This window comes from Ornithorhynchus anatinus, chromosome 17 (genome assembly GCF_004115215.2).
Source record: "Ornithorhynchus anatinus isolate Pmale09 chromosome 17, mOrnAna1.pri.v4, whole genome shotgun sequence".
Classification (NCBI taxonomy): Eukaryota; Metazoa; Chordata; class Mammalia; order Monotremata; family Ornithorhynchidae; genus Ornithorhynchus; species Ornithorhynchus anatinus.
This window is the reverse complement of record NC_041744.1, coordinates 1528478-1554702: the sequence shown is the minus strand read 5'-3', so window position 1 is coordinate 1554702 and position 26225 is coordinate 1528478. Positions and strand designations below refer to the sequence as shown.

At 57.5% G+C, this 26225-nt stretch overlaps 2 protein-coding genes across 2 annotated transcripts in view; one reads left to right on the top strand and one right to left on the bottom strand.

Moving 5' to 3' along the window:
* Window positions 1-292: 292 nt before the first annotated feature.
* On the bottom strand, window positions 293-26164 carry COL26A1 (collagen type XXVI alpha 1 chain). The gene is made up of 11 exons (XM_029082466.2): window positions 25980-26164; window positions 17736-17839; window positions 12564-12625; window positions 10941-11094; window positions 10643-10732; window positions 10397-10540; window positions 4997-5089; window positions 3670-3734; window positions 2385-2429; window positions 1506-1590; window positions 293-1128 (listed from the first exon to the last, which is right to left on the bottom strand). The coding sequence occupies exons 1-11, from the start codon at window positions 26129-26131 to the stop codon at window positions 947-949; spliced, it is 1176 nt and encodes a 391-aa protein (XP_028938299.1). The 5' UTR covers window positions 26132-26164; the 3' UTR covers window positions 293-946.
* IFT22 (intraflagellar transport 22) overlaps window positions 24822-26225 on the top strand; it is a 30217-nt gene continuing 28813 nt past the window's right edge. Inside the window, exon 1 of the mRNA XM_029082786.2 lies at window positions 24822-24840. The gene's annotated coding sequence lies outside the window, so the exon portion shown is untranslated. The remainder of the gene's footprint in view (window positions 24841-26225) is intronic.

Sequence of the window (26225 nt, the reverse complement as noted above, 5' to 3'; positions counted from 1 at the left end):
GCTTCCGCCCGGACCCACCTGGCAGCCAGAGTCAGGGACGGAGACGGGAGAGTCAGGGGTGCGGGATGGTCCATGATGGGTCGCTGGGGGACAGTCAGGGATGACTGTGGCGTTTCTTCCGTGCTTACTGTGTGCCGAGCGCTGTACCGAGCGCTGGACTGGATCCAAGCAAATCGGGTCGGACGCAGTCCCTGTCCCACTCGGGGCTCGCAGTCTTAATCCCCATTTTACAGATGAGGTAGCTCAGGCCCAGAGAAGTGCAGCGACTTGCCCGAGGTCGCACAAGCAGACACGTGGCCGGGCCGGGATTAGAACCCGTGACTTCCTGACTCCCGGGCCCGAGCTCTATCCAGTGGGCCGCGGAGGGTCAGGGCTGTGGGACGGTCCATGCCGAGTCGGGGGCGGAGAGGGGACTCGGGGGGGGGGTGGGATGCTCCGTGCTGGGTCACCGGGGGAAAGACAGGGACGGAGAGGGGAGTCCGGGGGGGGCGGGACGGTCTGTTCCTACCCCTGAAGGCAAACGAGCAGGAGGGCGCCCAGGCCGGGGAGCCGGGCCACAGCCCTTCGCTCAGCTGACCCTCAGCTCCAAGCTCTCCCTCTTCTCTGGGGGGGACCCCCAACGACGGGACTCCGACCCCGTCGCCCAGGCCCCCGGTCGCCCACGACCAAGCCCTCCCCGGCCCGTCGCCTGGCCAAAAGGGAGCGTGGAGGGGGGCCGAGGCATCGCTTCCATCTAGGCCGACAGGCGGGGGGGGACCTTCACGGTTGCCTGTCCATGGAGACCCTGCCTGGGCTGAGGGCCGGGGTGGGGGGCCGGTAAACACACACACACACACACACACACACATACACGCGCTCTCTCTCCCCCTTCCAACTCGGGGAGCCGGGAGAATTAGGGGATCGCGTCCGCCCTCGGACGCCGCGTCTCCGCCCCCCCAACCCGGCCTTATTTCAGGCCGCCGCTCTCCTTCCGGGGGTCCTCGCCGCTCGGGAGGGAGGAGAGGGTCTGGTTGGGCTGGGGGCGGGGACCCCTCCCGCCACCGCCGCGTTTGATCTTGACGTCGGTCCGCAGCACGGAGCCCGGGGCGGCCTCCTGACCGGACCCTGGCTCGCTGGGAGACAAAGGATCTGTGAGGAGACAGGGAGAGCGAGAGCTACTGGGCCGTGCGGGACGCCGGCTTGCGGAGAGCCGCGCTACGCGCCCGCCGGGTGCGGAGTTCTGTGCTGCGGCTTACGGCCTCGTTGAAATATTCACGGGGGCCAAGAGTATGGAGAGGGAGCACCGGAAGCTCGTCCTCTAGCCGTGGGCGGGATCGTACTCGCCCAAGCGCTCGGTACAGTGCCCTGCACCCGGTAAGCGCTCGATACCATCAACCCACTGACCGCGCCGCCCGTAGTAAGTGCTCCGCACAGTCCCCCGTTTGATTTTGAAGGGGTGTGGGAGGCTGGTCCGCGGCCCCACCCTGTCCCGCCCCGCCTGGCGGGGACCCGGCCCCAGCGCTCACCGTGGACCCCGATCATGTGCTCCAGGATGAGCACCCGCTCGGCCAGGATCTTCAGGGCCTCCCGCAGCTGCTGGACACCCTCGCCCTGCGGGACAGAGCGGGGGCCGCGGGGATCTCACCTCCCTCTCCTCCTACCCTCCCGGCGGCTGGGGCCGGGGCCTGGGCCGGGGGCAATGCCCGAGGGAGGGGCTGCAGCCCCGGCCGGGGGCAGTGGCCGGGAAGGGGGTGGGAGGGTTTTGGGCAGAGTGGAAGGCCCCGGGCCCCTCTGACCTAACAGGAAGTAGGGAGAGGGAGGGACAGTCGGGCCTTCTGGTTAAAAATGGCCTGGGGCCGGAGAGAGGGTTGAGGGGTCCGGGACAGACTGTATATATTTTCATTACCCTATTTATTTCGTTAATGAGATGTACATCGCCTCGATTCTATTTAGTCGCCACTGTTTCTACGAGACGTTCTTCCCCTCGACTCTATCCGTCGCCATCGTTCTCGTCCGTCCGTCTCCCCCGATTAGACCGGGAGCCCGTCAGAGGGCAGGGAGCGTCTCTAGCTGTCGCCGACTTGTTCATTCCAAGCGCTTAGTCCAGTGCTCTGCACGTGGTAAGCGCTCAAGAAATACTATCGAATGAACGAATCCTCAGGTCCACCCACCCCTCGGTCTGCCACCAGCTCCCTAGAGCCAGCTCTCGCTCAGGCTGGCGGGGGGGGGGCGGGGACGGGGAGAGGCGGATGGGGTCCCCCATCTTCTCCATTTCCCCCGAGGGGGGAGGTTTCACCGCCTGGAGGAGGGGAGGGGGCATTCCAGGGGGTCGGGAGGGGGGGAAAATATCCCTGCGGGGGAGAGGCAGCGGACGGGACCGGCCAGAGTTTCCGCTGGCTTCTCACCTCCACTCCTTTCTCTCCTTCCTGTCCCCTGTTGCCCGGCTCCCCCTGCAAGAGAGGAGGAAGAGGAGGAGAAGGAGGAGGGGTTGGTGAGGCCGGGCTAACCGGCTAGGGTGAAAGGAAAGGCCCCCGCCCTCTAGGAGCCCCTTCCTCCTCTTTCTCTGCCTGGGGCCGCTGCCAAGCCTGAGAGAGCCCGGCTGGCGCATCGAGGACGGGGCGTGGGATGGTGACCTTTGGCCCAGACCCTCCTCCCCCCGACCCTTTCGGGTCAGGGTGGTCCCTCTCGATCCACGGAAAGCCCGAGGGACAGCGGGGTGTGGGGAAGGGGTGACAGGGCCTGACCCCTCCCACCATGGCCCCGGGGGCGAATCGGAGACTGGAGGCGCCTCTTTCCCGGGGAACTGTCAGAATGACCCGGTTTCTCCGCTGCTTCCCCCGATCGCCTTCCCCAAGCCCCCCACCCTGGGGCAGCCCCCCTGCATCAATTCCCCAAGCCCTCCTCGTATCATAGTCAGCTCTTAAAAAGCGCCATTATCATTATCACTATCCAGCATGGCTCGCGGGGGGCGAGGGGGACCCGAGTCCTCCGGCTCTCTCTCCTCCAGCTGCGGCCTACCCTCCTTACCCCCTGGAGCCGGTAGCCCTCTCCCGCGGAGTCGCCCGGCCCCTCGGAGGCGCCGGTCTGTTCGGCAAGGGGGCCGGGGGCAGTGAGCCCCCGGGTTCCTTCAGAAACGGCCCCCCGGAGGGCTCAGGCTAGAGGAGCCGGTTTGGGCACCGGCTCCTTCAGCCGCGGTCGGAGAGGCCCGGGGGAGGGTCCTGAGGTGATGTCCCAGAGCGGGAGCCCCCACGGGCCGCCTCCTCGCTTCCCTCTCCCCTCCGGGCCACCCCCGGGACGTTCCCCCTCGCCTCACCCCCCACCCGGCATGGGAGGCACCCGGTGGGGCCCCAGTCTCCTCACCTGTAAAATGGGGAGAAGAATTTCTGAGCCGAGCGGTGCGAGCGCACGGCGGGCCCGGCCCCGGGAAGGCCGGGAGAGGGGACCGGGTGCGTTCCGCGGGAGCCACCCCGGGCCGACGGGAAGCCGGCGAAGGGAAGACGGGGCGGGGAGAGGGAGGCTGGAAGCCGGGGAGGGGGAGGCGGAAGCAAAACGGGGCTTCCCCTGAAGGCGCCGGCCCCCAACACGAAGGGGGGGGCGACCAGCACGACGTCTCGATAAGCCAACCACGGTCCCGTCGGCACACCGTGCTCCCGACTGCAGAGTTGGGGGGAGGGGAGAGGGGTGGGCTACCTGGGGGCCTGGGGCTCCCGACGGCCCCGGAGATCCGAGGGGTCCCGAGGGTCCGGGCGGTCCTGTGGGGGAAAGTCACCGGGTGAGTTCTGGGGGCACCAGCCCCCCTCCCGCCCCCACCAGGGTCTCCAATGTGCGCTCTCTGGGGGAGGGGGCACGGGGCGGGCCTCGGGGAAGGGGTGACCCCAGCGCTTCTGTGGTCCCAGCTTCCACACCTGATACTTCGGGCACGTCAGTCACGCGGCCAATTGTATTTATCGAGCGCTTACCTGTGCAGAGCACTGGACTAGGCGTCTGAGACGTGCTCACCTACGAGTCCCTTCTCCTCACGCCCGCCCCTGGTAACGTGGCTCAGTGTCCGCTTCCCCCTCTGCTAAACGAGCAGCTCCCTGAAGGCAGGGCTTAGTTCTCTCCCCAGCGCTCGGCTCAGTGCTTTGCGCACCCAAGGCACCGAGTCACCGACCGAAGGGGAATCCGAATTGGAGGCCTGGAGACCCAGGTTCTAATTGTAGCGGCTCTCTGGGGGGGCCTTCAGCGAGTCACGGTGCCATTCTGGGCCTCGGTTTTCCCATCTGTACAAGGCGGGTGGGGACAGAGTCTCTCTGGGATCCCTCTTATCATTCACTGCATTTGGTAAGCACTCACAATGTGCAGAGCTCTGAAGTGAGCACGGGGCTGTCTGAGAGAAGCAAGAGGGACTGGGGTAAGAGCGACCCCGGGGGGGGATGGGGATGGCCTGCTGATTCTCCCGCCGGATCCTCACCGCTTCTCTGGGAGGGAGGAAGAGGCAGGCAGGGATCGGTCTCCCCACCCGAGGCCCAGAGAGGTGCTCTGACCTGGGTTTTAGAACCCGGATCCCCTGCCTCTGAGCCCCCTCTCAACCGGAGGGCCATCCCGGGGCCCGAGAGAGGAGGGAGGGCCCGGGCTCTGTCTTCAACGCCCCTCCGCACCCCCAGCCGCGGGACCTCCATCGGGCTCGGCAGCGGATGCCTCTCTGCAGCTCCCGCGGGGACCCCGGAGGGGGACGCGGCGAAGAGGTGGAGGGGGCGAACGGCACTCCCACCGGAGGCCGCGGGAGACGACATCACGGGGCATGGCGTCGCCAGGCGGAGGTGCGGGTTCCTTCCAAGTCGGGCCAGGGGCTTCTGGGATCGACCGCTGCCAGCGGGGCTCCCTCTCCTCCTCCCCACCCCGACCCCGGGGCCGCCTTAGGGGCTGACGCCCCGGTTCCATCTTCCTTAAGGCGGAAAGCAGCAGCGACGGCACCCCGACCCCGTCTCCCGGGGGTGCGACCCTAGGGATCCCCGCAGTCCGCTCGTCCCATTACCCGGGGGGCCGGCGGGGCCGGGGGGGCCGCGAGGCCCCGGGGCTCCGGCCAGGACGGCGTCGACGAGGGTGGAAGACAGCTGGGGGTCACCGCCTGTCGGAGAGAACAGAGTCATCGGGGACCCTCCTGCCCGGCTCGCCCAGCCCCCAGGTAGCTCCCTCTTTCGCACGCTCCCGAGCGCTCGGTACGGTGCGCTGCGTCTGAGGAGGAGGAGCGGGGTGGATTCTCGTCTGTCCGTCTCCCCCGATTAGACCGTAAGCCCGTCAAACGGCAGGGACCGTCTCTATCTGTTGCCGACTTGTTCATCCCAAGCGCTTAGTACAGTGCTCTGCACATAGTAAGCGCTCAATAAATACTATTGAATGGATGAATGAATGAATCCCCACCTCTGACTCCCTCCAACCTGGCCCTCGGCTCTCCCACCATCCTCAGAGACGGATTTAGACTTACATAACGCTATACATTTCCACTCACAACTCTAAAGCAGCAGCACGGCCTAGTCGGCAGAGCACGGGCCTGGGAGTCAGAAGGACCCGCGTCCGAAACCTGGCTCCGCCACTTGTCTGCTGGGTGACCTTGGGAAAGCCACGGAGCTTCTCTGGGTCTCAGCTACTCATCTGTAAACTGGGTACTAAAGCTAGGAGTCCTGTGTGGGACACGGACTGGGTCCCACCTGATCGGCTTGTATCTACCCCAGCGCTTAGTACGGTGCCTGGCGCAGAGTAAGCGCCTAGCAAGCGCCATTTGGAAAAAAAAAATACATCCTGGATTGCTGCCCCTCCTCCCAGGTGCCATGGGGATGGATAAAATCAAGGTAAAGTCCTTTGAGATCACCAGATAAAAAGGCCCCCATTAAAAACCACCAGAGATGTTATCCCAGTTCGGGTCCTCGGGTGGTGACCGCGAAGACCCTCTGCCTGAATCAGGGAGGTCTAGGGGCGGTGCTTTATATCTGGGGATCTCATAGCACTTCACGGGCTCTCTTTAATCCTGACCTGATATTACCATCGCCATTTCACAGAAGAGGAAGCTGAGGCCCAGAGGAGGGCAATATTGCGGTCTGAGGCCACCCAAGGTGCCAGGAGGGAAAGGGGGACACAGTGTGCGGCCGGGACTGGGAGGAGGGGGAGTGCAGATCTCTGAGGGCAGGGCCTGGGTTTCTTCTATCCACTGACTAATAATAACGGTGGTATTTGTTAAGCGCTTACTATGTGCAGGGCGCTGTTCTATGCGCTGGGGTAGATACAGGCTCACGGGCTTCATCCCCATTTTACAGATGAGGCAACTGAGGCACAGAGAAGTGAAGTGACTCGCCCACAGTCACACAGCTGACAAGTGGCAGAGCCGGGATTCGAACTCCCAAGCCCTTTCCACTGAGCCACGCTGCTTCACCGAATGCTCCCTAGAACTCGGTATACCCTGCTCTGCGTAGTAGATGCTCTGAAAACGTTACTGGTTGATCTCCAGAGCCATTTCCACAGGCTTATCCTGGGGGAGACACATCCTTGTCCAGTCATACTAATAATTATGGTACTTGTTAAGCGCTTACTACGTGCCAGGCACTGTGCTAAGCAATGGGGTAGATACAATATAATCCTGTTGGGCACAGTTCAATTCAATTCAGTCGCATGTACTGAGTGCTTACCGCATGCAGAGCACCGTACTGATTGCTTGGGAGAGTACAAATATAAACAGACACACTCCCAGCCTCGGTGAGCTTCCAGTCGAGAAGGGGAGACAGCCAATAATATAAGTTGGGCCAATAGGTATAGAATCCCCATTTTACAGGGGAGGAAACTGAGGCTCAGAGAAGTGAAGTGACTTGCCCACGGTCACAGGTGGAGCTAGGATTAGAACCCATGACCTTCTGACTCCTAGGCTCTATCTACTCCTCCGTGCTGCTTCTCATCTTACGGTAAGCAGAGCACTGGTCTCAAATCTCCCTCTCTTCCCCCTCGCTGGGAAGCAGCGTGGCCTAGCGGAAGGAGCCCGGGCTTGGGAGTCAGAGGACGTGGGTCCCAATCCTGGCTCCGCTACTTGTCTGCTGGGTGACCTTCAATAATGCTGGTATTTGTTAAGCGCTTACTACGTGCAGAGCACTGTTCTAAGCGCCGGGGTAGATACAGGGTCATCTGGTTGTCCCACGTGAGGCTCACAGTCTTCATCCCCATTTTCCAGATGGGGTCACTGAGGCCCAGAGAAGTGAAGTCACGCAGCTGACAAGCGGCGGAGCCGGGATTGGAACCCCTGACCTCTGACTCCCAAGCCCGGGCTCTTGCCACTGAGCCACGCTGCTTAGACGGTGAGCCCGTCGTTGGGCAGGGATGGTCTCTCTCTGCTGCCGAACTGTCCACTCCAAGCGCTCAGTCCAGTGCTGGGCCCACAGTAAGCGCTCAGTAAATACGACTGAATGAACTTCACTTCTCCGGGCCTCAGGGACCTCATCTGGAAAGTGGGAATTAAGACTGGGAGCCCCACGTGGGACACCCGATGACCTTGTAGCCCAGCGCGCAGAACAAAGTAAGCGCTCAAGAAATACGATTGAATGAATGAACTTCACTTCTCTGTGCCCGAGTGACCTCAAAAGCGTGGCTCATTGGAAAGAGCACGGGCTTTGGAGTCAGGGCTCATGAGTTCGAATCCCAGCTCTGCCACTTGTCAGCTGTGTGACTGTGGGCAAGTCACTTAACTTCTCTGGGCCTCAGTTCCCTCATCTGTAAAATGGGGATTAAGACTGTGAGCCCCACGTGGGACAACCTGATTCCCCTGTGTCTACCCCAGCGCTTAGAACAGTGCTCGGCACATAGTAAGCGCTTAACAAATACCAACATTATTATTATTATTATTATCTGTAAAATGGGGATGAAGCCTGGGAGCCCCAAGTGGGACAACCTGATGACCCTGCATCCCCCCCAGCGCTTAGAACAGTGCTCTGCACATAGTAAGTGCTTGACAAACGCCCTCATTATTATTATTATTCTTTTTTTCCTCCCCCTCCCACGGTCGACCCCCACCGGCTCCTGCTGCAGCTCCAACTCTGGCGGCTTGGGACCGGCCCGGTGCTGCCCTCTGCTGGCCAGAGCCGAGGTCGGCGCCCGGGCGTGTTCGCGTGCGCATGCGCCCCCTCCCCCCCCGCGCGCGCCCGGAGCCGAGCTCTGCAGCGCCCCCGCGCGGCCCCACAGGGGCGCGCCCCACCTTGTACACCCTCGTCACTCAATCCTAATTCGTTCATTCATTCGATCGTCTTTACTGGGCGCTTACTATGTGCACAGCACTGTCCTAAGCGCTTGGAATGTAGTTACTGTACTCGGAGCACTGTACTCCGCGCTTGGGAGAGGACAATACATCAATAAACGGACACTCTCTTCCCCTCTTCAAAGCCCTCCTGAGAGCTCACCTCCTCCAGGAGGCCTTCCCAGACTGAGCTTCCCTTTTTCCCTCTGCTCCCCCTCCCTTCCCCCCCCCCCAAGCCCCTTTCCCTCTGCTCCTCCCCCTCTCCTCCACAAGGTGCTCATTTGTATATATTTTTATTACCCTATTTATTTTGTCAACGAGGTGTCCATCCCCTTGATTCTATTTATTGCGATTAAGTTGTCTTGTTTTTGCCTCACTGTCTCCCCCGATTAGACCGTGAGCCCGTCATTGGGCGGGGATCGTCTCCATCTGTTGCCGAATTGCCCATTCCAAGCGCTTAGTACAGTGCTCTGCACATAGTAAGCGCTCAATAAATACTACTGAATGAATGAATGACACATTTCCTACCTACAACAAGCTAACGGTCTATAATAATAACAATAATAATGCTGGTATTTTTTAAGCGCTCACTACGTGCCCAGCACTGTTCCAAGCGCTGGGGTAATCAGGTCGTCCCGCGTGGGGCTCCCAGGCTTCCTCCCCATTTTACAGATGAGGTCACTGAGGAGCAGAGACGTCAAGTGACTTTCCAAGGTCAAGAGGGGGGTAGAATTTAAACTGTAGAATGTAAGCTTTCTGAGGACCGAGATCATACCGACCAAAGTTATTGTATTGTACTTTCCCAAGCGCTACGTACGATGTTCTGCACACAGTACGCGCTCAATAAATTTTGCTGATTGATTGATCAGGGACCACGGCCCCCAGCCGGGAGAGGGAGGTTTCCTTAGGGTCAAATCCAGGCATAGTGGATAAAGCACGGGCCTGGGAGACAGAGGGTCATGGGTTCTAGTCCCGGCGCCTCCAACTGTCTGTTGTGTGACCTGGGCAAGTCACTTCACTCCTCTGGGCCGCAGTTATCTCATCTGTAAAACGGGGATCGAGACTGTGGGCCCCGGGTGGGACGGGGATTGCTTCCAACCCGACCTGCTTGTATCCACCCCCGTGCTTAGTGAGGGGCCCGGCACATAGTAAGTGCTTAATAAATACGGCAATCAGTAATAATAATAATAATGTTGGTATTTGTTAAGCGCTTACTATGTGCCGAGCACTGTTCTAAGCGCTGGGGTAGACATAGGGGAAATCAGGTTGTCCCACGTGGGGCTCACAGTCTTCATCCCCATTTTACAGATGAGGGAACTGAGGCCCAGAGAAGTTAAGTGACTCGCCCACAGTCACACAGCCGACAAGTGGCAGAGCTGGGATTTGAACTCATGAGCCCTGACTCCAAAGCCCGTGCTCTTTCCACTGAGCCACGCTGCTTCTTCAGTATTATTATATCATTCTCCCCGGGGAGGGAGGCCAGGGGCCAGGGTCTCCTACAGCAACCCGGCCTGTCCTGAGTGTCCACAAATCCCACTGGACTGGGCGAGGTCCACCCGGCAGAGCTAAGAAGGCAGATTGTGCTTTCCAGGACCGCCCCGTGGGCCGCCTGCTCGGCGTTGTCTTGAGCGCCCGGATCCCGAACCACAATCAGTCAACCAGTCGATGGTATTTACTGAGCGCTTACTCAAGCTTACTTAAGCTGGCTGTGGGCAGGGAACGTTTCTACCGACGCGGTTAGGCCCGAGCGCTTAGTAACCATAATAATAATAATAATAATGTTGGTATTTGTTAAGCGCTTACTACGTGCAGAGCACTGTTCTAAGCGCTGGGGGAGATACAGGGGAACGAGGTCGTCCCACGTGAGGCTCCCGGTCTTCATCCCCATTTTACAGATGAGGGAACTGAGGCCCAGAGAAGTGAAGCGACTTGCCCACAGTCACACGGCTGACAAGGGGCAGAGTCAGTTCGAACCCATGACCTCTGACGCCCAAGCCCGGGCTCCTTCCACTGAGCCTCTGCACACGGCAAGCACTCGATAGAGACGACTGATCGATTGACTGGGGTATCCGGAAAGGCCGCAGAGTGGCGGGAGATGCAAGGGCTCTGGAAGACGGCTCTAGGGAGGGACGGAGGGGTATTCTGTGGGGGCGCGAAGAGACTTACTTTCGTTCTCGCCCGTGGGCTGCAGGGAGTAGAGCACCCCTTGCTGGAAGGTCAGCGGGGGGCCAGGGTGTCCCGGAGGCCCAGGGGGGCCGGGGACCCCGGTGTCTCCCGGAAGCCCTCTGGCTCCTGGTGGTCCCACCGGACCTAGAATCCAGAAAGAGGGGGGACGTTCAGCTTGCCGGACAGGAGGTCCTGGGGCGTCGTCTCCTCCCGGAAAAAGACCACCCCCCACCCAGACACACTTACCCGGCGGCCCGACGGGCCCCTTCTCCCCCACCTGACCCCGGTCGCCTTTCGGCCCCGGGGGCCCCGGGGGTCCCACCTGTCCCGGCAGTCCTGCGGGAGAGAGAAAAGGAGCAGCCACGCTGAGGCTTCTGGGATCCAACAGGGGTCGGTGGAGAGGCAGGGGACTGCCCTTCCTGGAGTTCCAAGTTCATCCTCCCCGGTCGGGATCGCTGTGGATCGTTCATTTGAGACCCGACCCCGCCTCCCACCACTGGTCTCTGGGGAAGGGGAGACCTCTCCCCTCCCCCGTCTCCTTCACCTGCGGGGGCTCCGGCCTTCCTCCCGGCGGCTCTGGGGTCCGACAGCGGGATGGCGTCAGGAGGGAAGCCCTCATTCCGGGGGGCCGTGGCCCTGGGGAGGGGCAGACCGTTCTCTGGGGTCGGGGTCCTCTCCGTCTCCTCCAGCAGAAGGATCTAAGGAGGAAGCAGGAGCGGGCGTCAGGGTTGGGAAGTTTAGCCCCAAAGACGGAGATGATTCTGGGAGTCGAGCGCCCGGGGCAGGGGGCGGGTCTGGCCGTCCACACGGTTTCTGAAGCGGCGTGGCCTAGCGGATAAGAGCCCGGGCTGGGGAGTCAGAAGGACGTGGGTTCTGGTCGCGGCTCCGTCACTTGTCTGCTGTGTGACCTTGGGTAAGTCGCTTCACTTCTCTGTGCCTCAGTTTCCTCATCTGGAAAATGGGGATGAAGACCGGGAGCCCCAAGTGGGACACGAACCGTGTCCAAACGGATGATCTCGTACCTACCCCTGGCGCTCAGTTCAGGGCCTGGCCCAGAAGAAGCTCTGAACAGACGCCACTAAAAAAACAAAAACAACCACAAAAAACAAGGTATTGCAGGCCTCGTTTAACCGATGGAGGACACGGCAACCCAGAGAGGGCAAGTAACTTTCCCATGGTCACACAGCATACCCATGTGAACTCTCCAGCAGTTTGAAAGCAGGCTCTGAACTCGCCCGAACCGGTGTTGTTTTGCGAATGTCACCTGATCGCCTTTGCTTTCCGTCTCCGGAAAGAGGCCTCGAGCACTGTCTAAGGGCCCAGTTCGGTCCGGTAGGGCTGGGACATCCGGTCATTTGGACGGGAAGTTTTGCCATGAGATTGTGGCGCTGCCAACCGGCCCGGGAGCTGCGCCGTGTGGGGGTTGCTGGCGGCCCTGCTCCCCTCCCCGCCGTCAAGATTTGACCCGGACACCGCCAACCACCGGGAGAGCCCCACCGTAACAGCATCGGGGAGAGGGGCCGGGGGGCAGTTTGAAAACCCCGGGGGTCGCGCCTGTCAGTCAGGGAGAGCGGTTGATGTAGAGCTCCCCGGGTGGGACCAGAGGGCAGGCCCAGGGTCAGACGGCCTCCCTTCACCAGGCTCAGGGTCAGACGGCCTCCCCTCAGCAGGCCCAGGGTCATTCATTCCATCGTATTTATTGAGCGCTTACTATGGGCAGGGCACTGTACTAAGCGACTGCCTCCTCTCAGTAGGCCTGGAGATTTCCCATGAAGGCAAGCTCCAGCATCAGCCCGCCGCCCTTCAACAGACCCAGAGAATCCCCATAATGTCAAGCTCAGGGGGAGGGTTCCCGGGAATCGGCGATGCTCTAACATCCCGAGCTCGGTCACTTCCCTACCTCCTCTGGAAAGGAGCAAAAATGCACGTCAGTCCCCGGGCCACCGGGCAATCGAGCACGAGTCCTGAGGGGATCACCGGGGCGGGATCGGCACCCCTCACCCGCCCCGGGGCTCCGAAACCGCCCTCTGGCAGTCTGACCCGGCGGGAAGCGCGGCCCAGGACGCTTCCAAGGGAAAGGCCCCGGCCCCCGGCCGAATCCACCTACTTAGGGCTCCTCCTCGTCCCCGTCCCGGTCTCCCCGGGCCAGGGAGGGCACTGGACTGACCTTCCCTTCCAACGTGGCCAGCCTCTCGCTCATGCTGCTCAGATGGGTGCAGTTCATGCATTCTGGAAGAGAGGAGAAACGGAGCCGACGTGAGAGACCGAGGTCACCGGCCGCCGTGTGGGCCCCGATCTCTCTTCTCAGCGCTGCGAAACGGGGTGGGAGTTGGGGGGGGTGAGCGGGGAGGAGACCCGGCCATCAATCTGCCAACCGAGGAAGTGTCCTTTCCTCACTTTCCCTAATGAGAGTCACGTGTCAGACCCTCTCTGCTTGGGGCACGCCAGCGGCCGGGGGTGGGAGTAGGGTGGGGGTGAGGTTGGACGATGGAAAGACCGTTCACTCGGGAGGTCCCGATTCTGCCTCGGAGAAAGAAAGAAAATGGATTTTTTTTTCATGGTATTTGTTAAGTGATTACTCTGTTCTAAGCGCTGCGGGAAGTACAAGTTAATTAGGTCAGAGTCCCTGTCCTGCATGGGGTTCGCAGTCCCAGTACGAGGGAGACCAGGTGTCCCCATTTTACGGTTGAGGAAACTGAGGCACAGAGAAGTTTAAGTGACACAGAGACAGAAACAGACATTTGGGAGAATGATTGATGGAGAGACAGAGAGAGACACAGTCCAAGAGAGACAGTATGAAAGAGACCGTCAGAGAGGGACAGAGACCGAGGACTGCCCGGCCCCTAAAGTCATTCTCCTCCACAAGAGTCCCAACTTGCTCCTTTCCTCAATCTTTAAATTATTCACTCATTCAATCATTCAGATTGAGCACTTACTATGAGCAAAGCACTCTACTAAGCGCTTGGGAGAGTACAATAAAACATCAGACACTTTCCCTGCCCACAGCGAGCTCCCGGTCTAGAAGGGGAGACAGACATGAATAGATGAATAGATGAATACGTAACTGAATAAATTATTTATCATGACTTTAAATGATTTATTCTGCATTACTTATTCATATTAATGTTTGTTTCTCTAGACTGTAAGGTCATTATGGGCAGGGGACGGGTCCGCTAACTCTGCTGCAGGGTGCTCTCCCACGTGCTCGGTACAGTGCTCTGCACCTTGTAAGCACTCAATAAATACCACCGATTGACTGATTGATCGACTGCTGGCCGCGGCCGGTCCCACCCGGGCCCAGGGGGCTGGAAGCCGGCCCGCTGGTCACCGTAAGCGGAGTGGACGTCTGGGTGACGGTCCCAGGCTTTATTTACTCCGTGGCTCAGGGCGAGCCAGGCCGCGAGGACACCGCGTTCCTTCCTGGCCTGTCATTAGCAGAGGCCGGGCCCTGCCCTCGCCTCAGACGCTTGGGTCCCTGCCCGGAGATGGGGGGAGAGGGCACGGAGGAAGGGGGCTGACTGAGGCAATTCAGGGTGGGCCTTCAGAGTCTCTTTGTTGATTCAGAGCTTCCTGAGTGCCCAACGCTGTGCTGACCACTGGGGAATTGTAATAATACCTGTAGTATTTGTTTAAGTGCTTACTATGTGCCAGGCACTGGGGTGGATCCTAGCAAATCGGGTGGGACACAGTCCCTGTCCCACGTGGCGCTCACAGTCTCCACCCTCGTTTTCCAGAGGAGGGAACTGAGGCCCAGAGAGGTGAAGCGACTTGCCCAAGGCCACACAGGAGACAAGTGACGGAGCTGGGATCAGAACCCATGATCTTCTTGGGAAGCAGCGTGGCTCAGGGCACGGACCTGGGAGTCAGAGGGCATGGGTTCGCATCCCAGCTCTGCCACTTGTCAGCTGCGTGACTGTCGGCAAGTCGCTTCACTTCTCTGTGCCTCAGTGACCTCATCTATAAAATGGGGATGAAGACAGTGAGCCTCACGTGGGACAACCTGTTTACTCTGAATCTACCCCGGCGCTTAGAACGGTGCTCTGCACATAGTAAGTGCTTAACGAACACCAACGTTATTATTATTATTCTCTTCTGAATCCCAAGCCCGTGCTCGGTCACGAAGGATGAGACGGGACACGGATCCCCAGCGGGTCTCACAGCTGAAGAGGGAGGGAGAGCGGGTAATCTCGCCCCTGTTTTACAGGTGAGGAAACTGAGGCCCAGAGAGGGTGAGCGACCTGCCGGGCTGGAAACAGGGTCTCCCAACCACCTGCCTTATGTCTCTTCTGCTGGGCCTTGCCAACTCCCTATCAACGGAATTTATCGAGCGCTTAAAGACTGTAAACTCCTAGAGGGCAGGGATCTGGCCTATCCTAGGTCCCAGTGCTCTGCATACAGTAAGCGCTCGGTAAATACGATGGACTGATTGACTGATAAATTCCAGACAGGGGAAGCGGTGAAGTATAAGGCTGTGGACATAAGCGCGGTGGGGCTGAGGAGGGGGTGGATATAAAAATGACTAGTGGGTCCAGACCCAAGCGCGTAGGCGACGCCAAGGGGAGGAAGAGGGCGGGAGGGGGCTGTGCGGGTGCCCCCCGGCCGAACCTCCCTCCCTCCGTCCGTCCCCCCCGGATCCGGGACGGCTGCCGTGCCCGGGTTGGTGAGGGACGACGGCGGGGCGGGGGGCGACGCTGTCTGACCACGAGGTCCAGACGCCCCTAATGCCAAGGTGGCAAAGCAGCAGGGCGGCCCTCCCTGGAGCGGCGAGCAGCCCTGCCCGCCACAAACCACACCGGGAGGCTGGGGGAGCCGCCCACGGAAGGCAGAAACCGAAGGGGAGACGGGCGTGCGTCCTTCAGCCCGCCTTCGGTGGCGGCTCCCTCAGGGCGGGGACCGCCCCCGGGTCCGCGGTGTGTGCACACCGTGGTTGGGAGAGGACAACATCTCAGACACGTTCCCTACCCACAGCGAGTTTACAGTCTAGAGGGGGAGACGGACGTTAATATAAATAAATACATCACAGATATGGACCTAAGCAGACACCCCAGAGGTTCCGCCCGCCTCCCGGAAGGCCCCGCTTCCGAGAGGGGCGTCCGAGCTTCCCGTTGCCGAGGGGTCGGGGCCTGCCCCGAGTCGGACTTCATTTCTGGGGCGATTGGCCCCGGGCTTTCCCGCTCCGCAGTGTCCGGGCCAGGCTAGGTGAGCCCTCCAAATCCCCGCTGCCCGATGACATTTGACCTCTGACCCACGCTCCCCTGTTTTCGCTTCGATTCCAAGGCCCTTCTTCTTGGAAAAAGATGAGCCAGAGAGGGAACTGGGGGTCGGGGAAGGGGGCACTCTCCCACTCCCTTCTACCTCATCCTTGAAATTGGATCTGTTGCCGAATTGTTCATTCCAAGCGCTTAGTACAGTGCTCTGCACATAGTAAGCGCTCAATAAATACTATCGAATGAATGAATCTGCCCCCTTTATTCCCCCCACCTTCAGCCCCACAGCACTTACGTCCAAACCCCTAATTTATTTCCATGTCCTTCCAGACTGTAAGTTCCCTGTGGGCAGGGGACATTCTACCAACTCTGTGGAACCGCAGTCTGCCAATCAATGGCATTTATTGAACACTTACTGTGTACAGAGCACTGTACTAAGCACGTAATAATATTTATCATTATTATTATTATTATTATATTGGTATTTGTTCAGAGCTTACCGCATACCAGGCACTGTTCTAAGCACGGGGGTAGAACAAGACAATCAGGCCGGACACGGTCCCTGTCCCTACATAGGGCTCAAGGTCTGAATCCCTATTTTTAGAGATGAGGAAACCGAGGCCCGGAGAAGTGCTTGCCCAAGGTCATCCAGAGGACAAGTGGCGGTGCCGGGATTAGACCCCAGATCCTTCTGGCTCTAGGCCCGGGCTCTATCCACTACACCACACTGCTTCTTGTCCATTCCAAGCGCTTAGTACAGTGCTCTGCACATAGTAAGCGCTCAATGAATACTATTGAATGAATGACTGAATGCTTCTCCATGCTTGGGAGTTGGCAGAGACGTTCCCCTGCCCATCAGGGACTTATCGCAGGCCCAGTCTCCCGCCATCTCCGCGTCCTCCATCCGATTTCCCTCCGGGTGGCTTCCGGCAGGGAACTCTTCTCTCGGCCCCGTGGGTCGGCGGCAGGCACCATCCGGCCTCGATCCGTGTCGTCGGTAGGCGGGTCTTCCCCCGGCCCCGGCCCCAGGAGACTGGCATTCCAGGAGGATGGCATCCCGCCTCCCCAAGGGGACACGGACGCCGCTCCGGCCCGGCCTCGCTGTACTACTTAGGTCGTCATTCCTCCCCTCCTCTCCTTCCCTCTCGGCCGCCCGAGGTTGCCCTCACACCCCTGGCCTTGGGATAATAATCAATAATAATCGGGATTTGTTTTACCGTATTTAGGCGCTTACTCTGTGCCAGGCACTTTATTAAGCCCTGGGGTCAGTCCAAGTTAACAATAATAATAATAATAATAATGTTGGCATTTAAGCGCTTGCTATGTGCAGGGCACTGTTCTAAGCGCTGGGGTAGACACAGGGTAATCGGGTTGTCCCACGTGAGACTCACAGTTAATCCCCATTTTACAGATGAGGGAAACTGAGGCCCAGAGAAGCGAAGTGCCTTGCCCTCGGTCACACAGCCGACAAGTGGCGGAGCCGGGATTCGAACCCATGAACTCTGACTCCCAAGCCCGGACTCACGTCCCACAGTCTTTATCCTCAAGTGCTTTACAAATCTTAGAACAGTGCTTGTCACAGAGTAAGTGCTTAACAAACGCCGTCATTATAATTATTATTAATACCAAAGTTATTGTTATTACTAGTCCCAGGAACATGAGAAGCAGCCTGGCCTAGGGGGGAGAGCACGGGCCTGAGAGTCAGAAGGACCTGGGTTCTAATCCCCGTTCTGCCTACGGCTTCCTGTGTGACCATGGGCAAGTCCCTTAACTTCTCTGTGCCTCAGTTCCCTCATCTGTAAAATGGGGATTAAGACCGTGAGCCCCACGTGGGACATCCTGATTCCCCTGTATCTTCCCCAGCGCTGAGAACAGGGCTCTGCACATAGTAAGCGCTTAACAAATACCAATATTAATTAACGGTGCTTGACGTGTAGTGTTAGACTGTCCTCTCCCAAGTGCTCAGTCCAGTGCTCTGCACACAGGAAGCCCTCCTCAATAAATACGGTGGAATGAATAAGTGAATGAACAGTGAGAGCTTAACAAAGACAGTGACAAGAAGGGGAAGAGCCCGAACGGGGTGGGAAGTGGCCGGCTGAGGCCACGTCCCCCCACGTGTCCCCCGAACTCACCTTCCTCGCAGCTACTGCCAGCGAAACCCGGGCAACACCTCCACTCCAGGGCCGTCACGGTGCGGTAGGAAACGCGGTACGTGGGGCGGATGAGGGTTCTGTAACTAACGACGGAAAGAGAATCGGCCTCGACAGTCACGGCACCCGCGCGACGCTCGGGAAACACCTCGGCTAATTCCGCTGGCATTCGTTAAGCGCTCACTATGTGCCCAGCACTGTTCCAAGCGCTGGGGTAATAATAATGTTGGTATTTGTTAAGCGCTTACTATGTGCCGAGCACTGTTCTAAGCCCTGGGGTAGACACAGGGGGAATCAGGTTGTCCCACGTGGGGCTCACGGTCTTCATCCCCATTTTACAGAGGAGGTGACTGAGGCCCCGAGAAGTTAAGTGACTTCTGACAAGTGGCCGAGCCGGGATTCGAACCCATGACCTCTGACGCCAAAGCCCATGCTCTTTCCACTGAGCCACGCTGCTTCGGTAGATACAAGCTCATCAGGTTGTCCCCCGTGGGGCTCACAGTCGTCGTCCCCATTTTACAGATGAGGTCACTGCGGCCCACAGAAGTGAAGTGACTCGGCCAAAGTCACCCAGCTGACAAGTGGCGGGGCCGAGATTGGAACCCACGACCTCTGACTTGCCAAGCCCAGGCTCTCGCCACCGAGCCACGCTGCTTCTCCACTTTCCACTAAGCCTCGCTGCTTTTACACTGTGAGCCGGTGGCTGGGCAGGGACTGTCTCTATCTCTTGCTAAATTGCACATTCCAAGCGTTTAGGACCGTGCTCTGCACACAGTAAGCGCTCAATAGATACGATGGAATGAATGAACGATGATCTTGTATCTACTCCAGGGCTTAGTACGGTGCCTGGCACATAGTAAGCGCCTAATAAATACCATTTTTTAAAACCAGGGGCTTGATCCAGGGCTCTGCAAGGAGTAAGTGCTCAATAAATACCACCAATTGATTGATTGAAGTGTTGCGCTAGGCACTGATATAGATCCATTCAATCTACTCATTCAGCGTGGCTCAGTGGCAAGACACCGGGCTTGGGAGTCAGAGGTCATGGGTTCAAATCCCGGCTCCGCCGCTTGTCAGCTGGGTGACTTTGGGCATCGCCTCACTTCTCTGTGCCTCAGTTCCCTCATCTGTAAAATGGGGATGAAGACTGTGAGCCCCACGTGGGACAACCTGATCACCTTGTATCCCCCCAGCGCTTAGAACAGTGCTTTGCACATAGTAAGCGCTTAACCATCATTATTATTATTCATTCATCCATCCATTCATTCAGTCACATTTATTAAGTGCTTACTGTGTGCAAAGCACTTGGGAGAGTATAATAGGCCATGATATCGAGAAGCAGCGTGGCCTAGCTGAAAGAGCCCGGGCTTGGGAGTCAGAGGCCGTGGGTTCTAATCCCAACTCTCCTGCTTGTCGGCTGTGGGACTTTGGGCCAGTCAGTTGACTTCTCTGGGCCTCAGTTCCCTCATCTGGAAAATGGGATGAAGACTGGGAGCCCCATGGGGGACCACCTGATGCCCTCGTATCTACCTCAGTGCTTAGAACAGCGCTGGGCACCTAGTAAGTGCCTAACAAATGCCATCATTATTATCCAACGCTTAGAACAGTGCTGGGCACCTAGTAAGTGCTTAAGAAATGCCATCATTGTTATCCGGCGCTTACAAATGCCATCACTATTATCCGGCATTTAGAACAGCGCTGGGCACCTGGTGAGCGCTTAACAAATGCCATTATTATTATCCAGCGCTTAGAACAGTGCTGGGCACCTGGTGAGCGCTTAACAAAGGCCATCATTATTATCCAGCGCTTAGCACAGTGCTGGTCACCTAGTGAGCGCTTAACAAACGCCATCTTTGTTATCCGGCGCTCAGAACAGTGCCGGGCACCTAGTGAGCGCTTAACAAACGCCATCTTTGTTATCCGGCGCTCAGAACAGTGCCGGGCACCTAGTGAGCGCTTAACAAACGCCATCATTATTATCCAGCGTTTAGAACAGTGCTGGGCACCTAGTAAGCGCCCAATAAATGCCATTATTATTACCCAGCGCTTAGAACAGTGCTGGGCACCTAGGGAGCACTTAACCAATGCCATCATTATTATCTGGCTTTTAGAACAGTGCTGGGCCCCTGGTGAGCGCTTAACAGATGCCATCATTATTATCTGGTGTTTAGAACAGTGCTGGGCACCTAGTGAGCACCCAACAAATGCCATCATTATTATCCAGTGTTTAGAACAGTGCTGGGCACCTAGTAAGCACCTAACAGATGTCATCATTATTATCCAGCGCTTAGAACAGTGCTGGGCCCCTGGTGAGCGCTTAACAAATGCCATCATTGTTATCCAGCACTTAGAACAGTGCTGGGCCCCTAGTGAGCGCTTAACAGCTGCCATCGTTATTATCCGGTGTTTAGAACAGTGCTGGGCCCCTAGTGAGCGCTTAACAAATGCCATCATTATTATCCGGCGCTTAGAACAGTGCTGGGCCCCTGGTGAGCGCTTAACAAATGCCATCATTATTATCCGGCGCTGAGAACAGTGCTGAGCACCTAGTAGGCGCTTAACAAATGCCATCATTATTATCCGGCGCTGAGAACTGTGCTGAGCACCTAGTAGGCGCTTAACAAACGCCATCATTGTTATCCAGCGCTTAGAACAGTGCTGGGCATGTAGTAAGCGCTTAATAAACGCCATCATTATTATGATTGTGATGATTCTCTGAGGGCTCTCAAGGGAGGCCCTGGCGCCTCTCCCTCACGAGGCCGAGGCACGTGCGCACCTCAGCGCGCGCGCGCGCGGGGGAACGGACTGCGCAGGCGCCGCGCCCCCCCCCCCCCCCCCCCCCCGGCCCTGCAGTCGAACAGGCGCGAGGCGGCCGGGGGAATCGAGTCTTCAGGCTAGAGGGGACCCTCGCAGGTCGGAACGACCCCCCCCCCCCCAAAAAGGACACTGCCCCCTGCTGGCGCGGCCCCGGCACTCGCGCTTCTCAGCAGACTCCCTCCCCGGAGCAGCTCCAACCTTCCCCCTTGGGCTCCAACTTTCTGATAAATCCCGGATGCTGGGAGCCCGTTGTGGGGTAGGGATGGTCTCTACCTGTTGCCGACTTGTTTTTTTCCAAGCGTTTAGTCCAGTGCTCTGCACATAGTAAGCGCTCAATAAATACCATTGAAGGGGGAAAGGGCGCCCCCTCGTGGGGGCAGAACATAAAACAGGCCGGCTCAGCCCCTTCGCCGCTTCCTTCATAGGATTCATAATGTTATTTATTGAGGCCCGGACTTTTCTGAACCTCGGGTGGGGGGGGACAGTGAGTTAATAATAATAATATTAATTAATAATAATAATAATAACTGCGATATTTGTTAAGCGCTTACTATGGGCCAGGCACTGCACTAAGCGCCGGGGTGGAGACAAGCAAATCGGTCCCTGTCCCATGTGGGGCTCACTTTCTCAATCCCCATTTTACAGATGAGGCGCAGAGAAGTGAAGTGACTCACCCAAGGCCACACAGCAGACAAGGGGCGGGGTGGGGATTAGAACCCACAACTTTCGGATTTAGAGGCCCGAGGTCCATCCACTAGTCCATGAGTTGGGGGAGAGGGGACTTGGGGGTCAGAGGAGTTGGGGGGAGGGTATCGATTGCAGAGGAATATGGGGAAAACGTCATAATACCATTATTATTATCATTATTATTAAGGCCTAATGTGGGCCAAGTGCTGAATTGAGCTCCTACTGTGTGCCGAGTATGGTATTGGGAGCGATTCATCCATCCATCCATTCACTCAATCATATTTATCAAGTGCTTACTGTGTGCAGAGCACTTTACAGAGTATAGTACAACTAGAGACAGTGACATTCCTTGCCCACAATGAGCTCACAATCTAGAGCGGGGAAGACAGACATCTATACAAATAAATAGAATTACGGATATATACATAAGTGCTGTTGGGGGTGGGGGGGACGGGACGGGTGAGAAGCAAAAGGAAAGTCAGGGTGACGCAGAAGGGAGTGGAAGATGAGGAAAAGTGGGGCTCAGTCTGGGAAGGCCTCTTGGAGGAGATGGGCCTTCGGTAAGGCTTTGAAGCGGGGGAGAGTCACCGTCTAACGGATTTGAGGAGGGAGGGGGTTCCCGGCCGGAGGCGGGACACGGGCGAGAGGTCGGCTGCGCGATAGGCGAGATGGAGGCACAGTCAGGACGTTATCTATGTATTCATATTAATGTCTGTCCCCCCTTCTAGACCGTAAGCTCACTGAGGGCAGGGAATATCTTTTTATTGTTATAATGTACTCTCCCAAGCCCCGAGTACAGTGCTCTGCACATAGTAAGTGCTCAATAAATGCGGCTGAATGAATGAATCATCACTATCAAATGGGATTTACTATGTGCAGAGCACTGTAGTCAGCGCTTGGGAGAGTATAATACGAGAGTTGGTAGATAATAATAATAATAATGTTGGTATTTGTTAAGCGTTTACTATGTGCAGAGCACTGGTAGATATGTTCCCTGCCTGCAACGAGCTTACAGTCTAGAGGAGGAGACAAACGTTAATATGAATAAATCATTTATCACCTAAAGATATGAACAAATGCTGTAATAATAACGATAATGATGGTCCAGAGGCAGAGGGACCCTGGGTGGGAGGGGGCCTGGGGTGGGAGGCGGCGGGAAGCAAACTCAAAAAGCCCGAGAGATCAGCGGCCTACTTTCGTGTCCGCAGCCTCCCCGGGCCGGGTGGAACGTTTCAGAAAATGCCGCGAAGGGCTCGCCGTCTGAGGCCGGAGTCTCGGGAGAAGCCCCCATGGCGACCGGACAGACCCCGGGGCCGGAGGGGACTGGAGGAGGGGACAGATGTGGCCTGGGAGTCAGAAGGTCACGACTCTGCCCCTTGTCAGCTGTGTGACGGTGGGCAAGTCACTTCACTTCTCTGTGCCTCAGTTCTCTCATCTGTAAAATGGGGATGAAGACTGCGAGCCTCACGTGGGACCACCCCATTCCCCCGTATCTACCCCAGCGCTTAGAACAGCGCTCTGCGCGTAGTAAGAGCTTAACGAATGCCGACATTATTCTTATTCTAATCCCAGCTCCGCATCTGGCAGAGACGGTCGGGGAGATCTGGGGAGGGAGGGATTGGGGTTTGGAGGGGAGGGGGCGAGCACGCTGAGAATTCAGGCAAGGGAGGAAAAAATCCCCTCCGAACATCTGGAAGCCGTTGACCGGCTGATTCCATCAAAGCTTGAGAGACGGCTGGGAGCGGAGATCTCTTGACTGGAGAGAGTTGGGGGGTGGGGGAGCAGAGAGCAAACTTAACTCCTGAGGTCCCTGATCTTAGATTGCGAGCTCCCTCCAGGGCTCCGCATCTAGTCGGCGCTTCCCGGCGGAGCGGATGGAGCCCGGGCCCGGGAGTCAGAGGTCGTGGGTTCTGATCCGGCTCCTCCACTTGCCTGCTGTGTGGCCTGAGGCAAGTCACTTCACTTCTCTGGGCCTCGGTTCCCTCATCTGTAAAATGGGGAATCGAGACCGTGAGCCCCCCGTGGGGCAGGGACTGTGGCCCACCCCATTTGCTCGTATACACTCCGGCGCTCAGTACAGGGTCTGGCGCATAGTAAGCACTTAACAAATTCCACATTTATTATTAAGAAGCCTCCCGGACCCTGGGGAAATCCTGGAGATCATCCCACCCAGGACCACTGGAGGGTAGATGGGAGAGAGGGACCCTTTATTTATTTATTTTTTTATGGTATTTGTTAAGCACTTTCTATGTGCCGGGCACTGTACTAAGCACTGGGGTAGATAGAAGCTAGTCAGGTTGGACACAATCTCTGTCCCACATGGGCTCGCAGTCTTCATCCCCATTTTAATAATAATGTTGGAATTTGTTAAGCACTTATTATGGGCAGAGCATTTACAGATCAAGGAACTGAGGCTCAGAGAAGCTGCCCGAAGCCACGCAGGAGACAAGTGGCGGAGCTGGGATTAGAATAATAATAATGTTGGCATTCGTTAAGCGCTTACTACGCTCAGAGAGCTGTTCTAAGCGCTGGGGTAGATATGGGGGAATGGGGTGGTCCCATGTGAGGCTCACAGTCTTCATCCCCATTTTACAGATGAGGGAACTGAGGCACAGAGAAGTGAAGTGACTTGCCCACAGTCACACAGCTGACAAGGGGCAGAGTCGTGACCTTCTGACTCCCAGGCCCGGGCTCTATCCGTGAGGCCAGGCAGGCGTTCTGACGGAAAGAACACGGGATGGGGGGCCCAAGACCTGGGTTCTAGGCTGGCTCTGCCATTTGCTTGCTGTGTGATCTCACTGTCCCCATCTGTAAAATGGGGATAAAAATCAATCAATCGTATTTACCGAGTGCCTACTAGGTGCAGAGCGCTGTACTGACTGCTCGGTAGAGTTCAAGCCAACAGAATTAGCCGACACTTTCCCCGCCCATAGCGAGCTTTGGGTCTAGAAGGGGTGACAGACATTAATGTGAATATAAAACCCTCGTTCTCCCTCCCTCTTCGACCGTGAAGGAGAGAGTACTGGGTCCGATCTGCTGGCCACCCCTGTCCTTAGCCCAGAGTGAGTGCTTACTAGATACCCGAGTGGGCAGGGAACGTGTCTGCCAACGCTGTTATTCTCCCCCAAGCGCTTCGCAAAGTGCTCTGCACACAGTGAGCGCTCAGTAAAAACCATCGATGGATTGATTATTAAACAATTAGAAGCAGCGTGGCTCAGTGGAAAGAGCACGGGCTTTGGAGTCAGAGGTCATGGGTTCGAATCCCAGCTCGGCCACTTGTCAGCTGTGTGACTTTGGGCAAGTCACTGAGCTTCTGGGTGCCTCAGTTACCTCATCTGTAAAATGGGAATGAAGACTGTGAGCCCCACGTGGGACAATCTGATCCCTCTGTGTCTACCCCAGCGCTTAGAACAGTGCTCGGCCCATAGTAAGCGCTTAACAAATACCAACATTATTATTATTATTATTAAACAGCTCCTCCCTCATCCAAGACATTCTCCCTGACGGGAAGGAATCCCAGAGCGCCTTGGGCCTCCTTCTTCTCTTCTTCCTCCGCCTCCTGCTCCTCTGACGTCTTGTTTCGGTAAGTCATTCATTCATTCCATTGTATTTATTGAGCGCTTACCGTGTGCAAAGCACTGTTCTGAGCGCTTGGGAGAGTCACCAGGCCCCGTGTGGCCTAACTGACCAGAGACCTCGGGTGACCGCTCCGAACTCTGAGGTGTGACCTTTCACCCCAGGGCAAGTCTGGCTGACCCAGCCCGGAGCCAGGCCGCGGGTCTTCCCAGCTGGGGAGAGGGTGACGGAACATCAAACCTACAACCCTCAAGGTCCGATTTCACGTCTCCCTTCCCTGAATGTACTGAACGCCTGCTGGGGGAAGAGCGCCGTATGGTCGCCTGCTGCGGGAAGAGCACTGTACTGGACTCTCATTGGGTGCAGAGCGCTGTACTGAGAGATTACTGCACGTACTGCCCTATAGTGAGTGTCTCCTATGAGCAGAGTGCTGTACTGGGCACCTACTAAGTGCAGAGGGCTCTTCTGGGAGCTACTTTGTGCAGAGTGTGGTAGAGAACACTGTACTGAACACCTACTGTAAGCAGAGCCCTGTTCTGGACACCTGCTATTTACAGAGCATCATACCGGGGGCAGGATTCCAGCCTTTTGAGCGTCGTAGCGGGAGTTTGGCTGAAAAGCTGAAAGTGTAAAATCCGAGGTGGAAATCCGACCGGGGGATCCCAAGCTGAGAAAGGGGGATCGGTAAAGACGGGGGGCCTTGGGAAGATCTGGGCTCATGCTGGGGGCGATTCGAGGGGCCCCGGTAGACCTGGGCTGCCTGTCCCGCTCTTGCCTCCAAGAACTGGAGCCATTTTTGGGGTCGTTTTTACACTGTCTCTGTTACGCACCGGAGCGGATACAAGGCAATCAGGTTGGGCACAGTCCCCTTCCCACACGGGGCTCGTAAGTAGGAGGAAGGAAGGTTTAATCCCCATTTTCCAGATGAGCTAACTGAAGCCCAGAGAAGTGAAGAGACTCGCCCGAGGTCACCGGGCAGAGAAGTGACAGAGCCGGGACGAGGGCCCGGGTCCTCTGATTCCCGGGCCCGGCCTCTTTCCGCTAGGCCACGCTGCTTCCCTAGATCAGGATGGCGGGAACAGAGAGAGAGGGGTAAAACGCGGGTAGACGCGGGCGAGTTGGGGGCGAGGGGTCGGGGGTTGTTACCTCACTAAATTGGCGCAGGATCCCGGCCACCTGCAGCTCTGATATACCCGCTGGTACACTGTCTCCGACCCGTTCTGCACTGGGCAGGAGACTGTCCGGGTCACTGGGAAGTGGCACCAGCGCCTGTGGGTATAATCACAATAATTCATCATAACAATAATTAATAATTATAGTATTTGTTCATTCATTCGATCGTATTTTTCATTCCGTCGCACTTCAGTCACTCAATTCAATCATATTTATCGA